Raw genomic sequence first — 25,080 nt, forward strand, 5'->3', positions numbered from 1 at the left:
TATGAAAAATTACTGGCACACAGATGTTAACTGGATGATTGACAGACAAACACTAACCATTTGAACTGACAGATGTAAAGTCACTCAAAAGCAGGCTGGGTAAAAATGAATATTAATGTCAATAAATATCCAAATCTTTGCAAGCTAGCAGATCATTCCAGTTCTTTCAGTCCAACAAGATCAATTGTTCTCCATAAGAAATAATACCTTAATTAGAATTTAAAAGCAACTAAAGTTAAAATTTCCTGGGGAACAGGAAGAATTTCTGAAGCTATATGGTTTTTTAGATGTCTAAAAGTGAAAACACACAGAAAGTGTAAATAATGTTGCAAGGATCTCAGAAATGTTATGTATCTCAAAATCGGAATAATACAGTAAAGTAGGTATTTGATTTAGATAAACATTCTTTAAGAAAGGAAGAACTTGTTTTACTTTATTAGTTAAAATTTTCAAAAATCAACAGAACTTAAAAACAAAAGGTCGATTGTATTGTCACTGTCCTGAAAACTTTACAGCTATGGCCATGGATTTTGAAAATGGATCTACCTACATACAAACCAAATGATCTTACTAGAATTCAATTCAGGCACACCACTCTGCAGAATCAATGCTATGTGTGAGTACTGAAAATGATCTGACAAGTATAATTCACCATCACAATAAATAAATAAATAAATATTTCTGACTAGTGGAGTGGTTGCTGTGTAATATCTGCTTTTCCCTCCTGTGAGATGGAAAATATAGTTCCATAAGGGAAAAACAGGTATATAGTGAGTTAGCAGAAAAGGAAACATTAGAAGAAAGTAACACTCCCATGCCTTTTCTTGAAGAAAGATGTTTGCTTTTTTGGTTGCTTTTTTTTTTAATCACAACCTGAAGCATGTGCAGAAACAAAAGGGAATAACAAATATCTTTGAATGTTTTTACTAACAGGCTTTTGAAGACATATATATTGAACAGCGTAAAACTATCAAGACCATGCTGGAATATGCTGACAAGGTCTTCACTTACATCTTCATTTTGGAAATGCTGCTGAAGTGGGTGGCCTATGGTTATCAAACATACTTTACTAATGCCTGGTGCTGGCTGGACTTCCTGATTGTCGATGTATGTAGTATATTTCCTAGGTGTTACTTTTATATTTATTTTATCTGATTATTTTTTTTAATTACTTGCTCTACAACCATATCTATGTATACCAACTGTGGAGGAAACCATTTCTTGATGCATTGATACAGTTATGGAGAATTTAAGAAGTATACCTAAGTATACACCTTTGAGAAAACGTCCAATGTGGAGAAACGCATACTGTTTCTGCAGTCTATGGAGTTCTGTGTGTGAAACTATAATACCATGGTTTACATAGTTATGAAACCACCACCAGTCGCTACGTTTTTAAGATAGAAATTACTGGTAAAACTTATAGGAAAAACAAATATTAAACAAGGTCAATTTTAAAATTAAGATGCATTTTTTCCTGATTTCAATGACTTATGAAATTAGTCATTTCATGTTTAGAAACATAAACTGAATAGGCAAAAGGTGAACCTCATAAGCAATTATTGACCCAAAGAACTGCTAAAAATGCCGCAGTGTGTTCCCACCATAAAAGGGCTAATCAAAGCAGTTCATTTTCCTTAGCTTTGTTTTGTGACTGGTGCCTACCACCTTTTTGATTGGTGCACATTATGGATTAACTATATCTAGGATTCAACTTCACATATAGAGCTACAGATAACCACATTCAAACATAGTACTCATACAAAGAATGTCCCCTCTCTTTGGAAAACACTTTTGTTTTTTAGTATCTAAATTCTTCTCAAAATGGGTACCTAAGTGGCACCCATAATAAAAAAGCTTGAAGAAGCATGCAAGCAGAAGCACCTGTTCCTTTTCTAAACTAATTTTCACTTATACTTGACCTTATTTAAATCATAATATCCCAAACAGCCATCTTGTGAATGTGAAAATTTGAATACTTCTTTGTGTGAAGGTTTAACACATATTCAAGTGTCTGAATAAACTCATTATTAAATCCTGGATTTACACACCCAGATATTTTCTTTAATTTGGCTTTAGATTATGGCAGCTTGAAAGCTTGAAAGTTTTCAGTAGTATGATGAATGTGCTGTAGAAAGAAATTCATATTTCAGAAGACCCTAGTTTTGTGGGTTGCTAGAGCTCAGGATTGACAAGTACAGAAAAGCTATTAACTTTTAAAGCTATTTAAAAAAAAAGCTATTAAAAAAAAAAAGCTATTAACTTTTAAAAGCTAAGGATTTCACATATAATGCTTGTTTTTAAATACGGGTCATAAAGAACACTGTCCTAGAGTTCTCTTTACCTGATGTGTTGTTCTTTATAACGAAAGAGTACCTGAGACCATTATGCTTTTTTTGGCCCAATAAATAGTTAAGAAATTAGAACAGCGTAATAAAGGAACATTTAGCAGAAATGGAAAGAAACCAGAAGGTATTATTTTGGACAGGAGCCATAGCAAATGTAGAGAACATGGTATCTCTCACTGAGGTAAAGTGGAGTTCTGCCACTTATGGAACTGTTCTTACAAAGTCTTTAAGAAATAGCATAATCCAGGTTAATGTCAGCCTGTAGAGCACATAAATTTACCAGCCAGATTAGTCAGTGTAACTGAATATAGAAAAAATAATCGTTTCTACCAATTTCCAGAGGAGTAATGTTGCTCTGTGACCCATCTGTTAATTCAAAACAGGCTTCAATCATTTCCCTTTCAGTTGTGGGCAATCAAATGAGCATTATCAACTATAATTACTGATCCCAAAAGCAATGTAAAACAAAGCAAAAGTGAGGGCAATACCTAAACTGGTAAAAAGGGGAGATTAATTTCATTTGTTTTTTGTGGTTTTAAATGCCCTCAAATCACTAGCTAAATATGAAATTCAGAAGTATTAATGTTTCCAGATATTGTTACCTTATGATTTTTGTTTGTTTATTTACTTATCCTAATCTTTCATATTACTTCTTCTTTCTTTTTTTTTTTTAATTTTATTTTAAAGACTTCCCATTCCTGAAGAAAGTGGTCCAAAATTAGATTCTTCTAAAGAAGTTTATATCTCACATCTATGGTATGTAAAATAGTATGTACAATATAATAATTTTCACTTTCCTGTTTTCATATAGGTCTCTTTGGTTAGCTTAACAGCAAATGCATTGGGTTACTCTGAACTGGGTGCCATTAAGTCCCTTAGGACTCTAAGAGCTTTGAGACCTCTAAGAGCTTTGTCACGATTTGAAGGCATGAGGGTAAGACAAAATGAAAGAATCTGAAACTATGCATGCATAGAAAGAATCCATGCATGCAGAATAAGGAATGACAAGTCCATGCAGAAAGGCTGCACTATCTTTTTATCTATTGCATATCTTTTACTAACAGATAAGCAAAAAGCTTCATCAATTCACCTAAATCCATATGCAGTATCACATAGAAGTTACATTCATTAAGGTTACTTTACTTTCTAGCCAATCATCTCAGGAGTTTTCCATATAAGGCTTTGAAATTACCAGCTATGAACTCTCTTAACAGTGTCTTTATAATTAATAAAATGTAACAAGTTTTTATTAATTTTTTACTGATGAACTTATCACAATATTTATACAGGAATTTAATTTAGCATTAGTTAATATTTTCTGTTACCAGTTGAAATCCTTCCTTTTTCTTCATATTTGATAAACCACCTTTGGTTTAACCCCACTGAATTTTCCTAGATGGTACTAGAGATATATTCATATCCACTAGTGGTTTAAATCTATTTCTGAGTTTGGCTGACTAAAACCAAGTTATTTGGTTTCTCTATGAAATTATTCTTTTTGTAAGGTGAATGCTTTTCTTATTTCAACAAATCTCTATTCAATATTCAATACAATGTATATAAGGTTATTTCTTACTTATTCTGAGTAACTTAGAGGCCCTGCTTACTATTCATCTCACTCAAGAAAGCATTTTAACTTATTTTTTCATTTGTTTATACCTTCTGTTCCTTAAAGCCACTGAATACAAACTAACTCTATATGCATGTCATTGAAATATGTTTTAAGAGAATGCTTTTTGCTACTTCATGGAAACATAAGAGGAAACAATGCACTAATGAATTTCAAGTCAATTATAAACCAGTGGAATAGCCTGGAATATACTGTCCGAACAACCTTTAGGTACAAATCTAAGGTTAATCAAGTCAAACTGAGGCTTAGAATTCTGTGCCTTAAATTGTATTCATCAGGCTACATATCTCTACTTCAGAATGCATCAGAAAAAATACTGCTAACCAATGATTACTAGATTAATAAATTTCAGTTTCATATAGCAAATTGACTTTTAACAGTTTTCTCATCATTTGAAATTCATGAATTGATATTCAGCAGGGTAAGAGCTGGTCAAGTACTACAGAATGTATGAATTTTCACTTAAGTTTGGAATGACTATTTGATTTAGACATTTTCTCTTTGTCTTTCTTTGTACTTACTGTTCATGAACATTCAGATAAATGTGGTTTTGTGCAGAGAAATGTTGGGAAATTGCTGTTGGCTTTACTTTTTTCATAATGTTCTGGTCAGCTGCAGGAGGACTGGGAGACCAGTATAGAAGTTACACAGGGACAAGAAATGCAGCTCTTTAGATGATGTTGGAAAAAAACCAGATGATTTCTAGAAAGATAATGTCAAAATTGATTGCCAAATGTTGTATTCCATTTTTCTGTATCCTTACATGATTGCCTCAGTAAAAGGTTTAGGATATTCATGCTCAAAGAAAAGTACCTGTTATTTGAAATCTATTTACTGCTTTCCCTTATTTCTCACTGAATAACTATGAAACTATGCCAGAAGCCCAATCATATGATAGAATTTCAGATACACAACATGAATAATTCATGAGCAACTTACTGTGTAGGAATCACAGACAAGCCTGGAAAAGCAAAAAAGGTTTCAGCTCTGTCCTCCAATATTAATGATCATCAATGAAGTACCTGATTCCAGTCACTTAGCAAATTTGACTGGCCAACTGTATAGGCCTTATCTTTACTATTAGTTTCATGCACTTCTGAAAATCGTTATTCCAAAGCACTTGGCAAGTATTCACAACAGCTCATTGACAGATAGTAGCATTAGGTTATGAATGACTCACGAACAGTAAAAAACCTTCAAATAACAAATAATTGACCAGCTCATGATAAGACTATAGTCAAAATACAGTCTTCTCAGAAACTGAGTTCATTTCTTAAAAAATCCATAAAATCAGATTCTTCTATCTGCCAACAGAAAGTAAAAATAAATCAACCCTCTTTGCTTGCTTATATTGCTTATACCTACACTGAGCTGTGAAAAAACAAGCTGAGCTTTTATTCAGCATGTATTTACAATTTTAATGTTCAAATGTGTTCAAATCCTTGCAAATTTTGCCTTGAAAATATGAGAGGTCATATGTATACCACAAAAGTCCCTGAATGTAAAAAGCTCTGCATCATTTTGTAAAACAATCTGCTAAGTTCTCAGCTACTTTAAACCAATCTTTATCTAAGTTTACCGTTCTGGTGAATTGGAAGAATACAGCATTTTATATCCTCAGTAAATACTGATAACTATTCTGTTATCCCTAAATATGAAACATAGTTCACTTTTTAAGATATATTCTTGTACGTGTACAGTTATACTCTGTAGTTAGAACTTAATTTTGTAATTATGCTGTTTCTTAAATGGGGTAAATTCTCTTTCCAAAGTGAATATAAGATATATGAATCACTTGTACCAAAATAGGGTACAGGCGGTCCATAGCCTGTGCTTGCCTTGAGCACAGAGATGAATTTTGCTATATTGAAGGCACTTAAAATATCTGTTAGTGTACTGAATTCTCAGAAATTTTAATACTTTCTATAGTGATTCTCAAAACCAACTCCACCCAGATGCTGGAAGGCAAAGTAAAGAATTGCTTTAATTTAATTTAAATTTCTGTCTTAGGGTTTATATTCTCATCTCAATTAGTGTACGTACTGAGCAGAAGTATCTGCAAAGTGAGATATGAATATACCCATTGCTTTTTGTTTAGCTTTTTAGTACTTGCAATATAATGCTTTTGCGCTAGTTCTGAATTGGTATGCTACTTGTAAATGTAGAATACTGAGTATACATTGCTTTGCTGAGTTTGAGAATTAAGTGACAATAAAGCATGCATTTGTGTCTAATTTCACAAAATAAAGCATGTCATGCCGTGCTTGATTTATTTACTAGAGAAATAGTAGAAGACAGCAAACAATCTGAAGTCCACTTGCACTTTCAGTTTTGCATGCCTTATGCATATTTCTGGCTGATGGCTTTAAACATTTACTGTATTTCAAATTTCCAGTCCAATTTCAACTTGTAAAACTAAATTAGAGTATTTGATGTCTTAAATATCCTCTAAAATTCAATGGCTATTCCTTAGATTCCCAGGAAAGCAATAATGAGGCATTTTCAAGAGTACTCCAAACTTCATTAGTAGGAAAGAAACATTTCTCATATGATTGAGTTATAAAACATAATATCAAGTGTCTGTCATTACAGATTTACAACTAATAACAGGCTATATATTTCTATTTCATATAGGATAACCTTTCTTCAGCTTGGATGGGGTGGACCACTGGTTCCTCCCCTTATCTGTATTCTGGGTACAGTATTTCCCCCTTTTCTACCCTTAATGATTACAGTGTGACTAATCACTACATTGTGTATTTAGGGCTAGAAGGAGAGACAATCTCATTTGAGAATCCCAGTAGCAGCAAAACTAGATTATGTATATTCACCCTATCCCCCCTTCTTAATTGCTTTAAATCTTTGGAAGTTATCCTTTGAAAAATCTGTTACAAAAATAACATGAAAACTTTTGAAAAAATCAGTATTGTTATTTAGAGTTATCTGAGTTCTTTTTGCAGGAGGAAGGTATCTCAGCTACTTTTAGATTTATTTTTTTTTAACTGACATAAAAAATTACTTTCTTTAAAAATTTGAATCTGGCTTTTACATTGTTTTGGAAGGATCTGTACTTTACTCTGTTACTCAATTTATAGCTACATACAAAAATGTCCCATAGAAAGTTTTGAACATTACTTGTAATACATTAAGCGCACACTAAAACACTAGGATATGAATTGTTGCAACTATAGATATTTATAGAATTGCAGTTTGAGTTTTTGCATAATTTTAAAACCCCTGCATGTTACATTAAGTAAATCACTCCCAAGTGTACTTAGATAACACGAGACATCTTATAACATATATACCCCTTTCTTGGAATCTGAATTCAGTCTTCTTTAGCCTGTGTTGGAAACTAGTTTTTGTAATTGTTATGAAGTGCTAATAACAGTATTATTTTTGTAGTATCTTTCTTGGAGTTTAGAAATGTCCTGCAGGAGAAATGTCAGCGATATAAAACCTTTGCATTCACTATCAGATCCTTAGATCCTTAGAAAAAGTTCTTAGACCACAACCCTTGCAAGCACCAACTGTAGGAGGGTATCATTAGTGCAGGGGTTTTTATAGCTTCACTGTGAATGATGTATCAACATAAACAACATTCACTGTAAATTTAGCATCTTATTTCACTGTTAAGAATTATATATTCCTTCTCAAGAAAGTTTATTCACTATCTTCTGCAAGTTTCTCTTAAATATAGAGGAATATATTTTGTTGATCAAAAGATTATGCACTTCGAAGGATTTTTTTAAGGACTGTGATCTTATTCATTACTTTTGAGTTTTAAGGAAAGTTTATTAGAAGTATTCTTGTCCTGAAAGACAAATAAAAAATTTACAAACTTCAGTCTAAGATGACTCTCTGTATAGATGTTCATAAATCATACAGGAAATTTCTTAATATTTTGAGATTTTTCTTAGACTGTCATTGAGAATTAGAAGAGAACTTTTGAAGGAGTTTCTTATATAATTGAAACTGTTATGATTTTTGTCCGAATTTGGTTTTGGTGTATCTTGAAGAAAATCCTTACTTTTAGGATCAAAATTTAATGAAATTTGAATGAGATATATAATACATTTTACATTTTAATTAAAAATGTTAAAGAACACATAAAGGTCAATAACATTTCATTTATGCAACAGGAAGAGCAAAAAGTGGTTTTTTTTCACTGCATCTGGTGAAACTCGAAGATATTGTTCCCACACCAAATAATTACTCTGCTTTCATGCTCATGTGTATTTACAAGGTCTTCTCAAACAAATGCTGCCATATGGTTTATCGCTTGGCAGATAATTATTGCATTTCATCATACAGTATGATAAATTACGTCTTTCCTTCTATGTTGTCTTCAAAAGTATTTTGTCGTATACTTGATTTCTGGTGAGAAACAGAATCAAAGCTGCTCCAGGAACCCCAGTATTTTGTTAAATCCAACAGTGTAGCTTGCTTTTAATAGACTGTTATGTGAATAAGAAATGCTTCTGTTGCTACTTTAACCAAGTTATATTTTCTTATAAAAGCTAGGACAGAACTGCAGAATCACTGAGGTGAAAGGGGACCTCCTGAGATCTTCTAGTCAAACCTCCCTGCTAACGGTTTTAGCATTCCAAGATATAAACTCACCACCCAATAGCATGAAATTTTTCCAGCACAAAGTGTTATAAAAACAGTTTTTGTGTTAAGTGTTTGGGGAAGTATTTTGCTTTCTTTGAAGATAAAATTCACTATCAGAAGCATTCTTCAGCCAGATGCACTTGTACAGTACCAATTACGGAACAGTAGAAAAGACTGCAGTTCAGAGAGTGATTTTCTTTTCCTCTGAGATCTTTTATCTCTTGCTTCAGCTTTATTTCTTTAATTACTGTGAAGATTAAGATTTATTTGTACCTCCTTGTCAGGTGTCTCTGATTCTTTCCATCTGCCTGTGTTCTCTTTGCATACTCTTAGTTAAATCCAGATTTTTCTTTACAATTGCTGTTTTAAATGGTAGTTTTCTAATAATATTCACCTGATATTTCCAATACAGTCTTCATTTTACTCAAAAAGTGAAAACCTTGTCATAAATACTCAAATTTTTTCAGTTGTTTCACACGTGAGGTGCTTCTCATGCCAGTTCTAACACTCCAACAAAATGCATTCATTTCTTTCATGAAACAACCTTTTGTGTTTTTTTTTTATTTAAATAATATTCTAGTCTCACTATCATAATTTACTTTTACATACTTTCTATTTACTGCTTTGTAGTGATTCTAAATTAAGGAAAAGCATTAGTTTGCTAGAATAAGATTTTAATTCTATTTTTTCCTTTGCTTCCTACTTTTCTAAACATTTTTCTAAATGTTATTTAATTCTGGGCTTACATAATCATAGGTTATGTAGTTAAGAATAAATTGTATGTACGTATATAGCATTAAGGCAAACTGCGTAGCAAAGGTGGCAATATTGTAGTTCTTCTATTATGCACTTCTTGAAGGCAAAATCCAGCAGATACCTCTAACTTTGGTTGGAGGACAGAGAAAAGATGAAGCCAGAGTCTTCTCACATGTGCACAGTGATAACAAGAGGCAACAGACACAAGTTGGCTTATGAGAAATTCTTTATTGATATAAGGGGGTTTGGGGATGTTTGTGGGTTTTATTTTTGAGGGTTTTTTTTTGGGGGGGTGAGGGTATTTTGATTTGGGGGGGCGTTGCTTGGGTTGGGGATTTCTTTTACAGTGAGATAAATACTGGAACAGTGGAACATAATTCATGGATTATAGATCACACATCCATACAAACATGATGCACCACCCTGATTTCTGCTTGTGGGACAAAATTATGAGAGTTTCTCACAAGAAGTCCATTAAGATAAAAATAGAGAGGAGTAATTAATTGAAAATAAGAAGGCTTGAATAATTTGGATGAATCTACATTTTTAGGTTCACCATAGTTCCTCCCTAGAATCATTTTTTGGATCATGTCAAGTAGGTTGCACTTTCTTTCACAGAAGTATTTAATTCTCATTCTCTGTTGTCTCTAAAGCCAGTTCATAGCTGATCACCAAGCATACGCAGCATCCTTCTTCCCAATGTACCCATTCCAAGCTACTCGATGAGAAAATAAGTAGTTTTGAGGTGTCTTGTTAAAGTAGCTATTGGCAAGTAAAAGAATTATCACAATATCTCTCTTTCTCTCTCTCTCTCTCTCCCCCCCCTCCTCTCCCTTTCTCCCTCCCCCATTCTGTCCTCATCTGCCGGGTTGTGTTGTCAGATATGTTTTACTACCTGATATAAACGTTGGAAAAGTTTGATAAGTTTTCTTTATTATCTTTGAATCTACATTACTGCTGTGGGAATGTGCATATACCTTATCCCTTCAACATAAAGAGCTTTTAATCCTTATATATCCATACATGACATCTCTCTTCCATCAAACTCCACAGATACACTCAGATGAGACAGGGTATCTTGTCTGGGAATAGTTTTCCTGTACTGCATGATAAGTTGTCTTCCTTCATGGGCACCTCCAAACCTCACACTAAGAAACTCAGCAAAGATCCCAAAGCCTCCACTGAGGACCAGTCTTAATCCTCTGCACTGGGCAGTGTTTGTATTCTGTCTGCTGGCCCACAGGTTGGGTATCTCCATTGCCTTTGAGAGAGGAATATTTCCAGCTGATGTAGCTTCTCCTAATTTAAGCCCCATATCCATTTCCTCCAATCCCACTGATTTTCTACTGTGTTATGTTTATGCTTCTGGAAGTGGCTCCTTGAACTTCAGATAAAAGCGTTTTTCATCATCTATTTTTTAGTACCAGGGAGAACAAGAAGCCATAATTAGTTATTATTTGGTCAGAACAAAGGGACTGCCCCAACCACTTTTGTCATGCTGAGCCCCCTGACACCTTACAAACACCTGGGGGTTGTGTGCGGGAAGGGGGCAACAGGAGCGATGGCGCTGCTTTCACATTGCAGAAATAAAATGGCCCCTGCTTTCCAGCAGGGACTGCACACACACAGTGTGTACTGCACTACTGGCACAAGATGTTTACATTACATGTATACTATACCTTGAAAAAAACAGTCATTATCGATAAATTATTTCTCAGTGCTTTTTTTTTTTTTTTAAATTTCAGGAAAAAAAGTTGCTCCCAAGGGTCACATTTACTGAGTAAGAAAATAGTACTTTGAATTTTCAGGCTTTGGGCAATTTTGAAACAGTAGAAATTCAGATGAAAGCCCTGTTTTGCCATTCAAGTGCCAGCCTCTTCAACTTTATAACTTGTTCTAAATTGTTCGGGATTACAGAAGGTTTGGTTTTAAATGGTAGATGTTAGGTTTAAAAAGGGAAAAAATGTTTTCTTCTGCATGCATGTGTTTACTTATGTATAAATCATCATATTTGGAGTAAAATATCAGCAGAAATCTTGACTTGATTTTAACAGCTATAATTCACTGTTTCACAATTTGAAACCGATCTTCTATCCAGTTAAAAACTTCTGCCTACGAGAAAGAATTAGGCTGATTTTGTTAGAGATTGTTTACGGTTTACTTAGGGATAACACATCACTGATCATGATCTCAGTGCTGTCTGTCACAAAATGCTCTGACAATGAAAATGAACTCAAATCATCGACTGGGCATCTTCCAACTGAATTATTTTAAGGATTTCACAATTTTAATCTGAATTATTTAAATGTTTAAGCTCACCTTCACCCTTGTTATTCTTTGCACAAACCTGGATGGTAGCAAATTTCATAACTGCACTGGTGGATGATCTCATAATTGATGAAAATTGTATTTGCTGAGGTTTTTTTCTGTTGATTGTGTTTGTTGATTAAGACTTTATCACCACTGATTACCCTGCAGGTCCACGCATTTCTTCTTTTTACCTGACAAACCAAATGAGAAAATTGAAGGAATTGCACGTTTCTTAAGGTACTTCTTTCTAGAAATCTAGTGCCGTGTTTTACATCACACTGCATATCTACAAGGTTCCAGCTTATTTTTGTGTATACAATTTTAGTAGTGAAATGCCAGAAATTCATAAACTCAAATCCATCTATGATCCCCAAAGTGTGAAAGGCTTACTAAAAGATACTCTTCAAGAATTTCCTTGTTCTTCATAGATACAATTATGAGATTAATTTCATGCCTGGGGACTGAGGAGTCATTCAAGTATTTTTGCGGGGAAGGTACTTTAAAGAATCCTTGGGAACCTTTTGCTCTGTACTACCTACCTTTTCTTCTCTAATTCCTTTCAAAAGGGTTTGTCAATAGGACAATCAATATTTTTTATTTGGTTTTGCTGTGCAATTAGCAAAATCTAGGGGTCTGGGGGGAGTTGGGTTTGGTTTCTTTTTTTTTCTTTTCCTTTGAACTTCTTTGATATAGGGGGTCTTCTTTCCTATCACATAGACATAAAAGAGCAGAATAGGTGCATATGTCTCTTAAATTTGGTTTGCATAACAATTTTTTTGATTGCATTTCCCCTTATGAGCATCTGTCTATTTTTGTAGCACCAGTCTTTGGGAAACACCATTATTTGCATATAGAGAAGTTCCTATTATATATTTTTGACTTGTCTGACAGGAACATGTGCCCATGCTTCATGATGAGTAAACTAGAAAATGATAGAGGATCCAGTGATAGTGGAAAAGCTATCAAAGTACATGAAGGAGAGCCATATATTGAATTGAAGCTGCTGGACAGCTGATCTCACTGTGTTGGTGCTTGGCCTGTGAAGGTCCAGTGGTGTGCTTATGCTGCCGTAATACAAATAAATCAGCTGATGCACTGGTTCTCTTATCGTTATTGATTCATGAATGCAAAGAGCAAGGGATGATAATTCTCAGACAGAGGTTTGTTCCAATGATTCCTAGCCTTGGACTATCGGATACTGCTAGTCCTTTTGATTCGGGTATGGGTTTTCTTCATGATGCTCTTTTGATCCCCTGACTGGCAAAGTTACTGTATTCCTTATGTCTTTTCCTCCCTTGCCTCAACTCCTCCACAGTTTAAGAGACAATACACCTGTCTTTTACCCGATATCCACTACCTGGTCAAGTCAGTGTGGTTTCAGCATCTTCTAGCCTTCCTTGTGTGATGCCCTGAAAGTCCTTGACTATGAGAACATACTAAACTCAGATCATGTATGTCACCTGAGCCTCCATTCCTGTCCGCTCATGGCATACCTACTTGCTCATTTCCACAATCTTACCTCTGTGGTGGACCAAGAATCTAAACCAGTGGCTACTTGCTCACTTCTTCATCTTTCAATGCAAATGCTCTCTCTGGCAGCTTTGTGTACATCTGAACTTTGGCCACTTGAGCAGGGAAGATTCATGATCTTATGGCAGATTTTCTTGCCTCATGCTTGTTTAAGACAAGCCAATACTCATAGCTTCCTGTCAAATCCTGCCCAAGGCAGTGTCAGTGTTTCATTTGAGTCAGGAATTAATTTTCCTATTTTTCTCTAATGTGGCTTATGCTACGTATGCTATTTTCAAATTCCCTTTGCATGCTGCTATCTTTGAACAACTGGCTCTTCAGTCTTTGTACTACTAAGACAGAGATGAATGTCTTTTTGTAACAAGCACTATCTGAAGTCTACAACTGTGTGACTATACAGTCACCTAAAGAGACAGAAACTATTCATTTTTTGGACATATGTACTCAAACCCACAATTTGTTCCTCTTCCTTGGAGTTCCTGAAGGCTTTCTCATCTATCAAGGAATTGAGTACAGGAGGAACATGTCTTATGCTTGTTAGGGCCATCTAGCATGCAGAGAAGGTAAGGTTTTATTTATTTCATCCATAAAGGTCCTGGTGAAGTAAAAATTATTTGGCTTTTTCTGCTTGTGTATGTGAATCTTACGTGAGAATGTACATGCAGGGAAAAAAAAATGAGGTAAGAGTCAAATAACCTGTATAGCCTTTGATGGACTCCTTCAGAAAGGACTCTGGTATGAAATCTGGCACATCAAATCTTTGGGAAACTTTTCCTGTTTAACCCTAAAATTATGAAGCTGACAACTTCCAAAGTGGAGGCAAATAAAGTACTTCAAGTAGGAAGAACATTCTGGACATAATCCTATAACCTTTCTTTCCATCTCAAAGATGGTAACTTCCTCCTCATTTGCACCAGGGACAGAGTTTAGAACTTCTTCACAGAAGCTGCAACAGTTGTGGAAAAAAAATGGATAAGTACTACTGAAGATTGTTCCTGGTTTGTTTACAGATTTCAGGAGGCCCTGATATATCCATTAGTCATTTTCCAGGAATTCCTGGAAAGCCTGTGGCTGCTGAGGTGCCAGGATCTGTGGAAGCTAGTTTGCTGTGGGACCCATAATATACTTATATCTCACTGTGTGTTTCAGATGTGCATCCCACAGCGAGGCTTGATCTTGTAAAGCTTCCTTATATTCTACTCATACAGCAGGATAAGCTGGTATTTTGCACAATCGTCACTCTATACATATGCACAGCTCTGGTAGCAAAACTGATTTTCTTTTTTTCAGTTCCATTTTGCTGTCTTCTTTGGACAATTGTTCAAAAAAAGATACAAACAGCAACAAAAAACAACTGGACTACTAATTTGTATTGACATAATGTCATATCAGCCAGAAGATAAGACCGACAGCGTTGCAGTAGTTCTTTTATCTTACGTATATATCTGATGTTGGAAAATAAATGTTATGAAAATGTAAACATGAAAAAATTGTGTATATATATATATGAAATACTACTTTCTTCTAGAGGAGACATGATTTCCCACAATGATTTTTTTTTTTTTCCCTGGATGAATATCAACTGAGATGTGAAACAGTCTAGAGCCCATTTGTCTTTGTAGGTGTCAGGTGTTGCTTCTCACTTGCATTTATTGCTATTCCACCTACCTGAAGCTATAGGAAGGTGAACAAGCAGACTCAGCTTGGGCTTTTGCAGCTTACTCATCGGAGTCAGCCTGACCAACAACATCCCAGCCTTGAGGAAATGCATAGGTAATTTTAATAAACAAACAAACAACTCTGCAAACATCTTTTTCCAATTTATTGGCATTATATTCTGTATCAAGGAATAACAGAAAATAGGCCCAAAAGAACAACCTTTTAAATAAAAAATACATCCAGAATCACATACATTTGACCTAGATTTGAAGAACAAGAAAAAATAAGAGCTGTAGTTGCCAGCATTCTTTTAACCCACTACAGACTCTTTTCAACAAGATGAGATTGACAATTTTTTTTGCTAAAGTTTTAACTTGTTAAGAAATGCTAATTGATCACTTTTCTGCATTCAGTTCACTTTTCAATTGGTTCTTACTTTTTTCTGTCCATTTGCTGTAACTTTTGTGCATAGGTGTTGTGTGTGTATGTACAGGTCCTACCTTGGATATATATTATGTAAGCTAATGTCCTGGTTATCGTGATATACCTCAGCTATTCCCAAAGCAAATACCAAAAAAGTAAATGGAAAAAACACTGATAAAGCAATTGCCTCCAATTGTATGTTTCAAAGAAATTAAAGACCTCTTCCTAAGGTGGAATTTACAGTCAGCCGAGCATCTGACCAGCATGTAAAAATGCCAGGTTACATTATAAACATGACTGATAGGGCAAAGACTCAACACTGGTGGGGGAAAAAAAAAATCAAAAATCAAACAAAAACAAAATGCAAGCAGAAAACAAGTTCTAAAATTTTTAATTTTCTTTTCTTCTTTTCTTAAAAAACCTTCCAGGGGGACTGGATAGCTCAAGGGGTTGGTAATAGGATACAGAGCGTTTCATCTCTAGGTCACCAGTTCGCATCCAGGCCAGGTCAGTAGTGACCAAAAATTGTTACCATTTGATGGGGTTTCAGTGACCTATATGAAATAAGTTGTTGGAACCGTTGTTGGAACAGTTGCTGGAAGCTGTTCGCTTCTTATTCAAGAAGATGTGGCTGATCTTTTGGCAGTCTCAGTAGCAAGACTGCATTACCTGTTCGTCTAAAGATGCGAGACATACTGATGGCATTTTGTAGAAATCTTTCTTTCTACAACTATTATCAATTCATAATTGTTGTAACAGTTACTGTAGCTGTTAGTATTCTACTGCCTGTTCTGGATCTGTGCTGTAGTCCAATGGATCTCAGAGTTGTTAAAAAGGTACCTGCTACAGACACACAATTCATACAAAACCATTCTTCATGCGAGCACAGGTAACCTTAATTTATTTAAGTTGCGGGACTAAATCCCCATCTTTCTTTCTTGACATCTTTATTCTCAGATTAAACAGAGGAATTCAGTCAGTATAACACATCTAGAACATTTTTATGGGTGAAGAAGAAAAAAAAAATAAGGCAAAAGATAAGACAACCACCAGCTGGCCTAGAATTTCCAAGCAAAAACAGCGTAATACAGTGTCATAGATCAGGTCAGACTTAGAATAAATTCCAGAATTTTTATGTTGTTCTCAGTTCCATCAAGCTAAGTAGCAACAGATTTCTTCTCCCCACAGGATAGTAAAAAACCATTTCCCTCACGCCTTTGAAAATGGTTTCTTATGTTCAGAATATTACTGGGACCTTGTTAGCCTTTTTAAACATTTTTTTAAATGGCTAGCTTATGCATATATCACCTAGATATTTCACATTTTCTATAATAGAAATCTCAAGAAGCAAGCATGCTTCCTTTAAACTTATCACCAAAAATAGCAGCTGCCAAGAAAAGCTAAATTCTAAACAATTCATGGTTTTATAAAAGATAAGGATAATTCTCAGTTACAGAAAGGTCCCATTTCTACTGTCTGGCAATGGAGGAGGCCCTTAAAATGAGAAGAAAATATGCCCTGAAAATAACATTTCTACCTAAGATCTCTAAACAGGTCCTCATTCCTGGCCATAACATTTGGGAGGAGGAGGGTGCTGAGTGATGAGTAACACAACCACAATACTCCACTTCCAAAGGCCTTCAAGAGGCTGTGAAATACAGGTAGTAAGACCGAGCAGCTCTGAGCTTGCTCAGAATTATGCTGGTAGTGGGGAAGATCCATCTGTGTTGCAGAAAGCGGGGAACAAGGATGGACCAAGATGCCTTAATACACCCCAAGAATCCATGCCAATACTTTCTTTCCTGTCTTACTGCAGGAACTGGATTACTGAGAATCAGAGCCCTGCTATGTATTTCATTTTACCTTCCCACAAAAAGTTTTACAGAGAAAATAGTAAAATTTAAAATAAAATATAACATGTAAATGAGATCAGATATCAGACGCTTCAGGAGAAATGATTGCTCAGTTATAAGCCAAACAAGTTTCGATAGCTCTGACAGACACATGTGATTAATTACTGTATGTATCAGAAAAATACACCTTTTATCTACAGAATTAAATATTGACATCTTGCCTGCAGGGGCCTGAGAAGGCAACTGACCAAAAGTAATTTAAAATGCAAAACCAAAACCCCTAAATATGTCCTTGATATATGTCCTTCTTTAGATAAATGAAGGGTATTACTGACTTAAACTCAATACATGAAACAATAAGACTGGAGCTTGAAATAAATTATGTTGATTCAAGTAGACACATATTGCAAAACTGTCTTGCTTTTCTATACAAAGAAATTAATCTTTGTTATAATCTTGCATGGAACAATAAGGCAATAAAGATATGTATTTAATTCCTGCATAATCCTTTTAATGTAGAGCTTAGTTTCTAGATTCATGGCATTTGTGTTTTCAGCTTAAATTTCAAAGCTATGTTGTTCAAATCTACAGGTTGCCATTTTTCTTTAAACATTTTTAAGCTATAATTTGATGCATTTTTAGAATTTTATTATGTCTGTATTTATATTTAACACGTTTGTCTTTTTTCATATAGAACACATCAGTGTCAGGCTTCATCTTACTACCACCAAGCCTTCTCTTTTGTTTTTTTTTCAATTATTTTAATTTTCTCACTTATTTTCCCTTCATTACATGTACTAATGTTAAGTATTTAAAAGAACAGTGCAATGCTACAGTTGTTAATGTACTGCTTTAACATATATGGTATTAGTTTCTGACCAAGCATTTATTAAGCATTGGTAAAACAGTATACAAAACTTCATTGCTGTAAATATTCTTACACTCTTTTCTTTTCCCCCCTGTATTTGTGTACTAGGTGGTTGTGAATGCCCTTTTAGGAGCAATTCCATCCATCATGAACGTGCTTCTCGTTTGTCTTATATTCTGGCTAATTTTCAGCATCATGGGAGTAAATCTGTTTGCTGGGAAGTTCTACTACTGTGTTAACACCACAACTGATGAAAGGTTTGAAGTCGACCAAATCAACAATTTTAGTCAGTGCGAGGAACTCATAAAAAACAATCAAAGTGCCCGATGGAAAAACGTGAAAGTAAACTTTGATAATGTAGGATTTGGGTATCTTTCTTTACTTCAAGTAGTAAGTGATCACTCTTTATATACCTCTTACTGTTTATATGTAATAGTGAAAAGCAATTCTAGCAACAAAGACAGAAAACATATTTACCTGATGATTTTTATCTGTGACTTAGTAATACTGCTGCACTGGTAACTGATTACTCTTTTCATAGTAAGCAGCAAGTAGAGCCTACTCAGATAAATAAAGAATTCTTAGGACATCTGACAGAACAAGTGCTATTCTTAGTATTTAGAGATTCCTTAGTACTCCAACCCCTTCTAACTTTAAAAGTTTCTCAAAGTACCTAGGAATGGTATTCAGCTATCTGAATACTTTAAGTTTTACTGTCGCTGAAAAACAAAAATCTGCATTGGTGTGATTAAGTCATAGAGAAGAATTCCATGTAGGAAATCCCATCTTAGTGATGTGGCTGCCACCAGTGCAGACTTATGTGATCTAAGAAGGAATTTCTCATTCAGAAGAGAAATACGAAAGAAATATGTAATTCAATTCTATAATCTATGAAAATTTCCCCTGCTATTTCTGTGTATAAACACCCAGTGGGGTTTATTTTGCACAAACTGAGGGAGGAAAAGAAGGAAGAAAATAGATGCAGAAAGATACTTTAAGGTTATGCCTTCACTGTCAAAAATTGTGTCCTCACAACACTAACTATTTGGAGTAGCTAACAATCTGACCCAGTTTTAATCAAAAAACTAACCTATGTTGTATGCATTCAGCAACTTCCGTGCATTTTTGAGGTTACTGTCTAATTCTGCAGAATCTTAGTTTTAATTTTTATAGTTTTTAAGTAAGTTTCTAGCTTTTATTTTGGCATAAGAAATCTCAATAATACAAATCATTAACATGATGCAGTGGCATTGACATGGTCCTTCCATAGGGTCTAAAACAATAGTTCTGAGCATTGTGAACTGCCTCTCCCAGCTAATATCGCATCTCACCCATGTGACTGATAACTCTGACAATTTAAAGTTCACTATGATTTATTATTTACTGTCACATCAGGAAAGAGCAGAGAGGGACCAACAGTATTAAAGAAATAAACTACGGAATGCAATTTGATTTTGATAAAAAAATAGGATTATAATAGAGAGACTTTAAATATTTCTTTTCTCTGTCTTATTTTTTAAATCCACTGGCCTAGAGTCTCCCTTAGGGTCGGGGGGCAGAATGCTTTATTACACATGTTCAGGAGAAAGAAGACATCAAAAAACTCGTTCCAAGTGTTTTGCAACTCTTGTTCCAGTAGTAACCTAGTCTATTCTAGGACAGGGATAACACCAGGTACATTTTTTCCTAGCTTTGTGGCCACAACCACCACCCCTTGGCTACTTGCAGTCAGACATATTTCAGTGTCCTGGCTGTGCATAGTTTATTCCATCTTCTCTTCATTAAAAAGCAATACATATTTCTTACATGAAGTCTTGGAGTCTTAAATTATTGGATTGTTCTGGGAGGCAAATTGGGAGAAATTTGCTAATTTTTCCCACACTTCTAAAGGAAAATATAATCTAGACCTACTGTGGAGGGACGTAGCTCTCATGGGAGGACAAGCCAGTTGTTTTTGCAGTACCTACAATATAGAGATTTTGCACTGATATAAAAGGCTTGCCTAATGGATGGATTTATTTTTTTTTGGTGTGTGTAGAACACCACTCGTTTTTTCTGTGTTACTAAAATGCTTGTAAAAGCATGAAGAGGGTTTTTTTGTTTGACACACCAGAAAAAAAATGGGGCACTGCTGTCACTACACAAAACAGACACTTGGCCCTGCACCTTTTAGGGTTTGGTAGGTGAGCTGCTAGTAGTGATTTTGCAGTTATGAAATGATAAAAGCCATAGGGCAGAGAAAGCAAAATATCAGGTAATGCTTTAAATTATGCAGAATCTGTGTTCTTTTTCACCTTCAAGAACACAAGAAGGGCCACAATTCATAAATGTTTGAGATTTTTACATCATTTTCGCAATCAAAGAAGATATTTAAAAGATTATTTTCTATTTGATATATAAAGTATTTTTTATGAGAATCTAGAACAGGATGCTAAAGCCATCACATTCAGAAGAAACCTGAGAAGTGAATAGGTATGTCATTACCCTAGATTTCCCTACCCTTCCTAATGACTAACAGTAACAATGAGTAAATACTAAGAATCAATTAGAGGTATCCATTACTACGTCAGAAACAAAGATAAAGCTATTGAAACTTTAACATTTGGCCCAAAATAAGGTATTAAGCCTGAAAAATTGTAATAAAAATCACGGTTGCAAGTGGATGTGCTTTCTGTATACCCCATGTGAACATTAACGGCCTTTTTAAAAATCTTAATGATTAGTTGAAAAGTCTACTGAAGTCATTTTGTTCTCCACCTTAACAACCCCAGGCACAGACTTTTGTTTAGGTTGTGATGGATCTGAGAAATAACCCCACAGAGGTCAATGTCATTTCACTAACGTCAAACTCAGTGATAAGTACCAATGCATGAATTACAGATACAAGGTCCCTTTTCAGGAAGTTAGAAATGCACCACAGAAAGCTGCCTCTTACAATCCGGTATTATTTCCATTCTCCATTCTCTCCTCTGACTCCCCTTTAAGCCAGTCAAAGAAGGATATTTTAAATCCCTTGAGATTTTCTGGGTTATAGGTAATACAACATAAATCTTTATTTTCTGCATTACGGAGGTTTTCTATCTAGAGTGAATACTACTGGAAGTAGTACCATTCTCCTACCCCCAAAAAATCCAAATGAAAACAAGCCAAAAGAACTCCAAACCCTTGGCACTGAGGACTTTTTTATTTTGGGAAAGATATGAATGAGTCCCATGAACAATTTTTGTTTTGAATCATGGAAAGCCTTTTCTGGTAGTATATGAGTCTGCTCATTGCAGGACACCCTCCCCGCCCCCCCCCCCCCCCCCCCCCCCCCGCTCCCTTTTTTAAGAGTGATATAGAAAAGAAACATAACTATTTCACACAGAAATACTCAAAAGAAGTGGGATAATTTCAGCAAGAAATATTCTAGGCTCAAAAAATAGATGGGAAATGTGTGGCAGTGGCTTTTTAAGTAAAAAGAAATCTCTGAGAAGTTCTTTCTTGAGTTTCCTTGGTGTTGATGGGGAATGAATTTCTGGAATGAGGGACCTAAGGAAAGAACATAAACTAATTCTTGGTTTGTTTTTGGTTTTTTTTTCTTTTGGGGGAGAGGTGTGTGTGGAAAATCTTCAGTATTGATAGCTATGTTATAATTCTGCTCCAAAATACAGGCTAACAATATGTGACATTGATATAACCAAGTTTTATAGACTTTGTTGATTAGAGACTATTTTCCAAAATTATTACTTTGGAGTAAGAATTACTTACTTCTTAATTTGGAGTTGGAGCGTAAATATTCGTGTTATCAGTCATATAAGTACACATTCTCTCAATAAGAATTTTTTTCTTCTATGATCCAGTGTAGCTCATGTTGGCCTATGTGGATCTGCAAACTACTTTTTTCATTTCTTGTTCTGAACTTGTTTGAGTATTTCTCTGTCCCTAAAGAAAAGCATCAAAGCAGACAGATCTGCTGGAGAAATTCCTTTCACAATTTTCATGCATCAGTGAGTGAAGAGGAAGAGGTTGGTGTACACAAAGCGATGTGGCATCTGCCCTGATAATTTTATGGCCTTATGCCTTTTTAACTTGAACCTAGTGTTTGGATTCTTTGGTAAGTAAATCTCCCGAAGGCCTGCTTTTATCCTGCTGGTAAGCATTTATCCTGCTTACCAGGATAAAATGTGGCAAACCAGTGGGTCTCAAAGCACAGTATTATATTATTCTGCTGTTACTAATATAAATAAGAAAGCACATCTTGTGAAAGGTAGGGTAGCTACCCTTCGGAACCTGAATTCTAGGGCTATAAGATAAGTCTTCAAAGTTCCAGCAGGTTGGTATTTTAAAAGCAAGATGCTATTATATGTCCAAAAGGGAATGTGAGTCTTCCTGGTGGTTATTTCTGGTAAAGAAATGGAGTGGTGAAACTCTGGCATTACTTATAACTTCATTGGAAATTATTCCTCAAGCAATACTTTTAACCATAGTAAAGTAGCTTGGGGGATTTTAATTTTGTTGAGTTTTCTAACTACATTTGAATCTGTATTTGAATATAGGACTTTCACATTTCCTTGAGGAAAAAAAAACATTTGGAACAGATGCTGATTTCAGTTACACTGCTGTAATCTTTGAAATCAATGAATCACTCCTGATGTAGTGTCACAGAATATACAATATATCTTCTATATTTGTATATCCAAAAAGGACACTAAGAATTTGATCTCTTGGTTGTATTTCTGTGTTATTTTCTATTCAGTATGCACAAATGTCCAAATAATACGTTATTTCTGTTAAAGAAAATGTATTGCAGATAAATTTAAGCCTAACATAAGCAGGCCTAAGCTTCTACTGAGTTCAGAAGAAATAACACTCTTTCACTACATGTGATGCCTTGACACTGAACCTCCAGTTCCATTATTTGCTATTGTTCACACAGCATATTTAAAAAGTACAAGTTCTCCTACTGAACTGATGCTGCTGCTTTGGGAATTAAGGATCTATTTTCTCACAGCTAAGTTCTCAAGTAGTGTAAATGGTTTTGCATAATGATGATTATATTCACTGACTCCTACTGATTTTCAGGAGGGATTTAGAATAAAACAAATAATATGATGAGGGACCACATTTTATTATTAAACTACTTAATTTTAATTAGGTTTTGGGATTGGTTTTTCCTTAATATCTTCAATAATGGTAATATCTTCAATAATGGTAATATCTTATGGTTTTGTGAAACTCATTGTGGAAAATACACATTTTACTTTAAATAATTTGAACTGTAAGATAGTAATATGTTACATTTATATTTTTTCCACCTCCATACTCTTTTCAAATTGCCTTTTTAATAACAGTAATAAGCATACAACAGCTCAGTTCTTCAGCTCTTTTTCCTAGCACTAGCTGAAAGGTACTGTCTGTTTATAATGGAGTACTTTACTGATGATGGCAAAGTATAATATTTTAAAATTAGTCTATTATTTTCCCATTCACTCTAGTTAGTCTAGGCTACACCAATAAATTTACAAAAAACAACAATTCCACCTTGCCTGGAGGATGATATGGAAGGATCATCATGTGTCCGAATCTGACGCAAGAACACACGCTTTGCAGAAGAGCCACTCCATCATTTGCATCATCTTTCTGATGTAAAAGTATGCGCATTATTTGCATTTAGTGTTTCAGGTTGAAATGCTGATTTCAACCTAGATTATGACATTCCAAAAAATGCAAATAATGTACCAAGACAGAAACAAAAGTAGCACCTGTAAGATGTGAAATCATCCTGCCCTATTTAGACCTTGTAAGACCTCAGCTGAAATACTGAGTCCAGTTTTGGTTACCATTTCAAGACATGAACTAGTGGAAGACAGCTCAGAGGAAAATCATGAGAATGATCAGAGTTCTGGAAAATAAGATCTACATGGAAAGATTGAAAGAACAGTGATCACAGCCTAAAGAAGAAAGGGACCAACAATCAGTTTGCAAATAAGTAAAAGGTGCTGCACAAAGGATGATTAGTAGTCTGTTCTCCTGATATGTAATGATTATGACATTCTTAAATGGCAACAAAGGGATTTAGATATTAAGAAACAAGACAGACAAGTGCCAGAATAAATATTTTTTTATGAGGTTGTGGAGTGTCCATCATTAAAAGTCTTTGAGAACAGGATAAACATATATTAGGAATTACATAAATAATGCTGATCCTACCTCTCCTAATCCCTTGCAGCCCAAATATTCCACAAAGAGTTTAAATTCTTCAGCTGAGACTTCTACTTTTTTCAGATTTATTGTTGATTTATTGGTCCTCTAATACTACACTTCGATTTCACCATCATACTGTAAGTGGCCTGAACTTCATATTTTCTGTGTTAGCCCCAAGATGCGAAAGTTGTTGCATACAGGATTTGCATCTCAGGATAATCATGCTCTTTTTAGTATTCCGCTGTTTCAAAAGTGTAAAAGGGACCTCTTTCCCTTTAAGAAAATAATTCTTTCTCATTTTAAGTTCACTTCAGGATGATGCCAGCTGCTTTGTATGCTGTATGAGCAAAGCCTTTTTGAAACTTTCACTAGAAATGAAACCTCAAGATGATGGAGATGCAGCAGTAACCATGGATGAAGAGCGTTTTATTCCCGACTTGTTTCCGTGACTGGTCTTTATGACATGGAATATGAAGGAACCAATGATCTGCAGCCTTGTTTAGCAAAATTATAATAGGGATTAAATGACAGAGAACTGTCTCACTTCTTTGTTTTATTCTGAGCACAACTGGATTAAAAACTGAGTGATTTCTACTTGGAGATGTTGCCTAGTCAAGAGAGAACTAATTGCTACAACAGAGAAAATTACTTTCTGTTTTGAACACTCAGATGAAGCAATCTACACCTCACTGTCAAATATAAAAAAATACAGATTTTGGGCAGAGGAAATAATAGCTATAAACGTTCACTAAATGCCCCCACCTATGAAAACATATTATGTCTTCAATGCACATAAAACACATCATCTTACCAGTTTATCTCAGAACATATCTGAGGGATCTAGCCTCTGTAAAACACAATACAATATATTCAAAGCACAAATAGAACTACTAAATCAGGTAA

The 25,080-nt window shown here is 34.8% G+C and overlaps 1 protein-coding gene across 2 annotated transcripts in view; it reads left to right on the top strand.

The window, feature by feature from the left end:
- Positions 1-25,080, top strand: part of LOC104629981 (sodium channel protein type 1 subunit alpha) — a 98,409-nt gene that overhangs the window by 66,946 nt on the left and 6,383 nt on the right. For both annotated transcript variants that reach the window (XR_012836137.1, XM_075756763.1), the window contains exons 20-22: positions 934-1,107; positions 3,160-3,282; positions 18,100-18,381. Coding sequence is in view for 1 of the 2 variants with exons in the window: in XM_075756763.1 (XP_075612878.1) it covers positions 934-1,107; positions 3,160-3,282; positions 18,100-18,381 (579 nt within the window). In the remaining variant the exon portion in view is untranslated. The remainder of the gene's footprint in view (positions 1-933; positions 1,108-3,159; positions 3,283-18,099; positions 18,382-25,080) is intronic.

This window comes from Balearica regulorum, chromosome 6 (genome assembly GCF_011004875.1).
Source record: "Balearica regulorum gibbericeps isolate bBalReg1 chromosome 6, bBalReg1.pri, whole genome shotgun sequence".
NCBI classification, from domain to species: Eukaryota; Metazoa; Chordata; class Aves; order Gruiformes; family Gruidae; genus Balearica; species Balearica regulorum.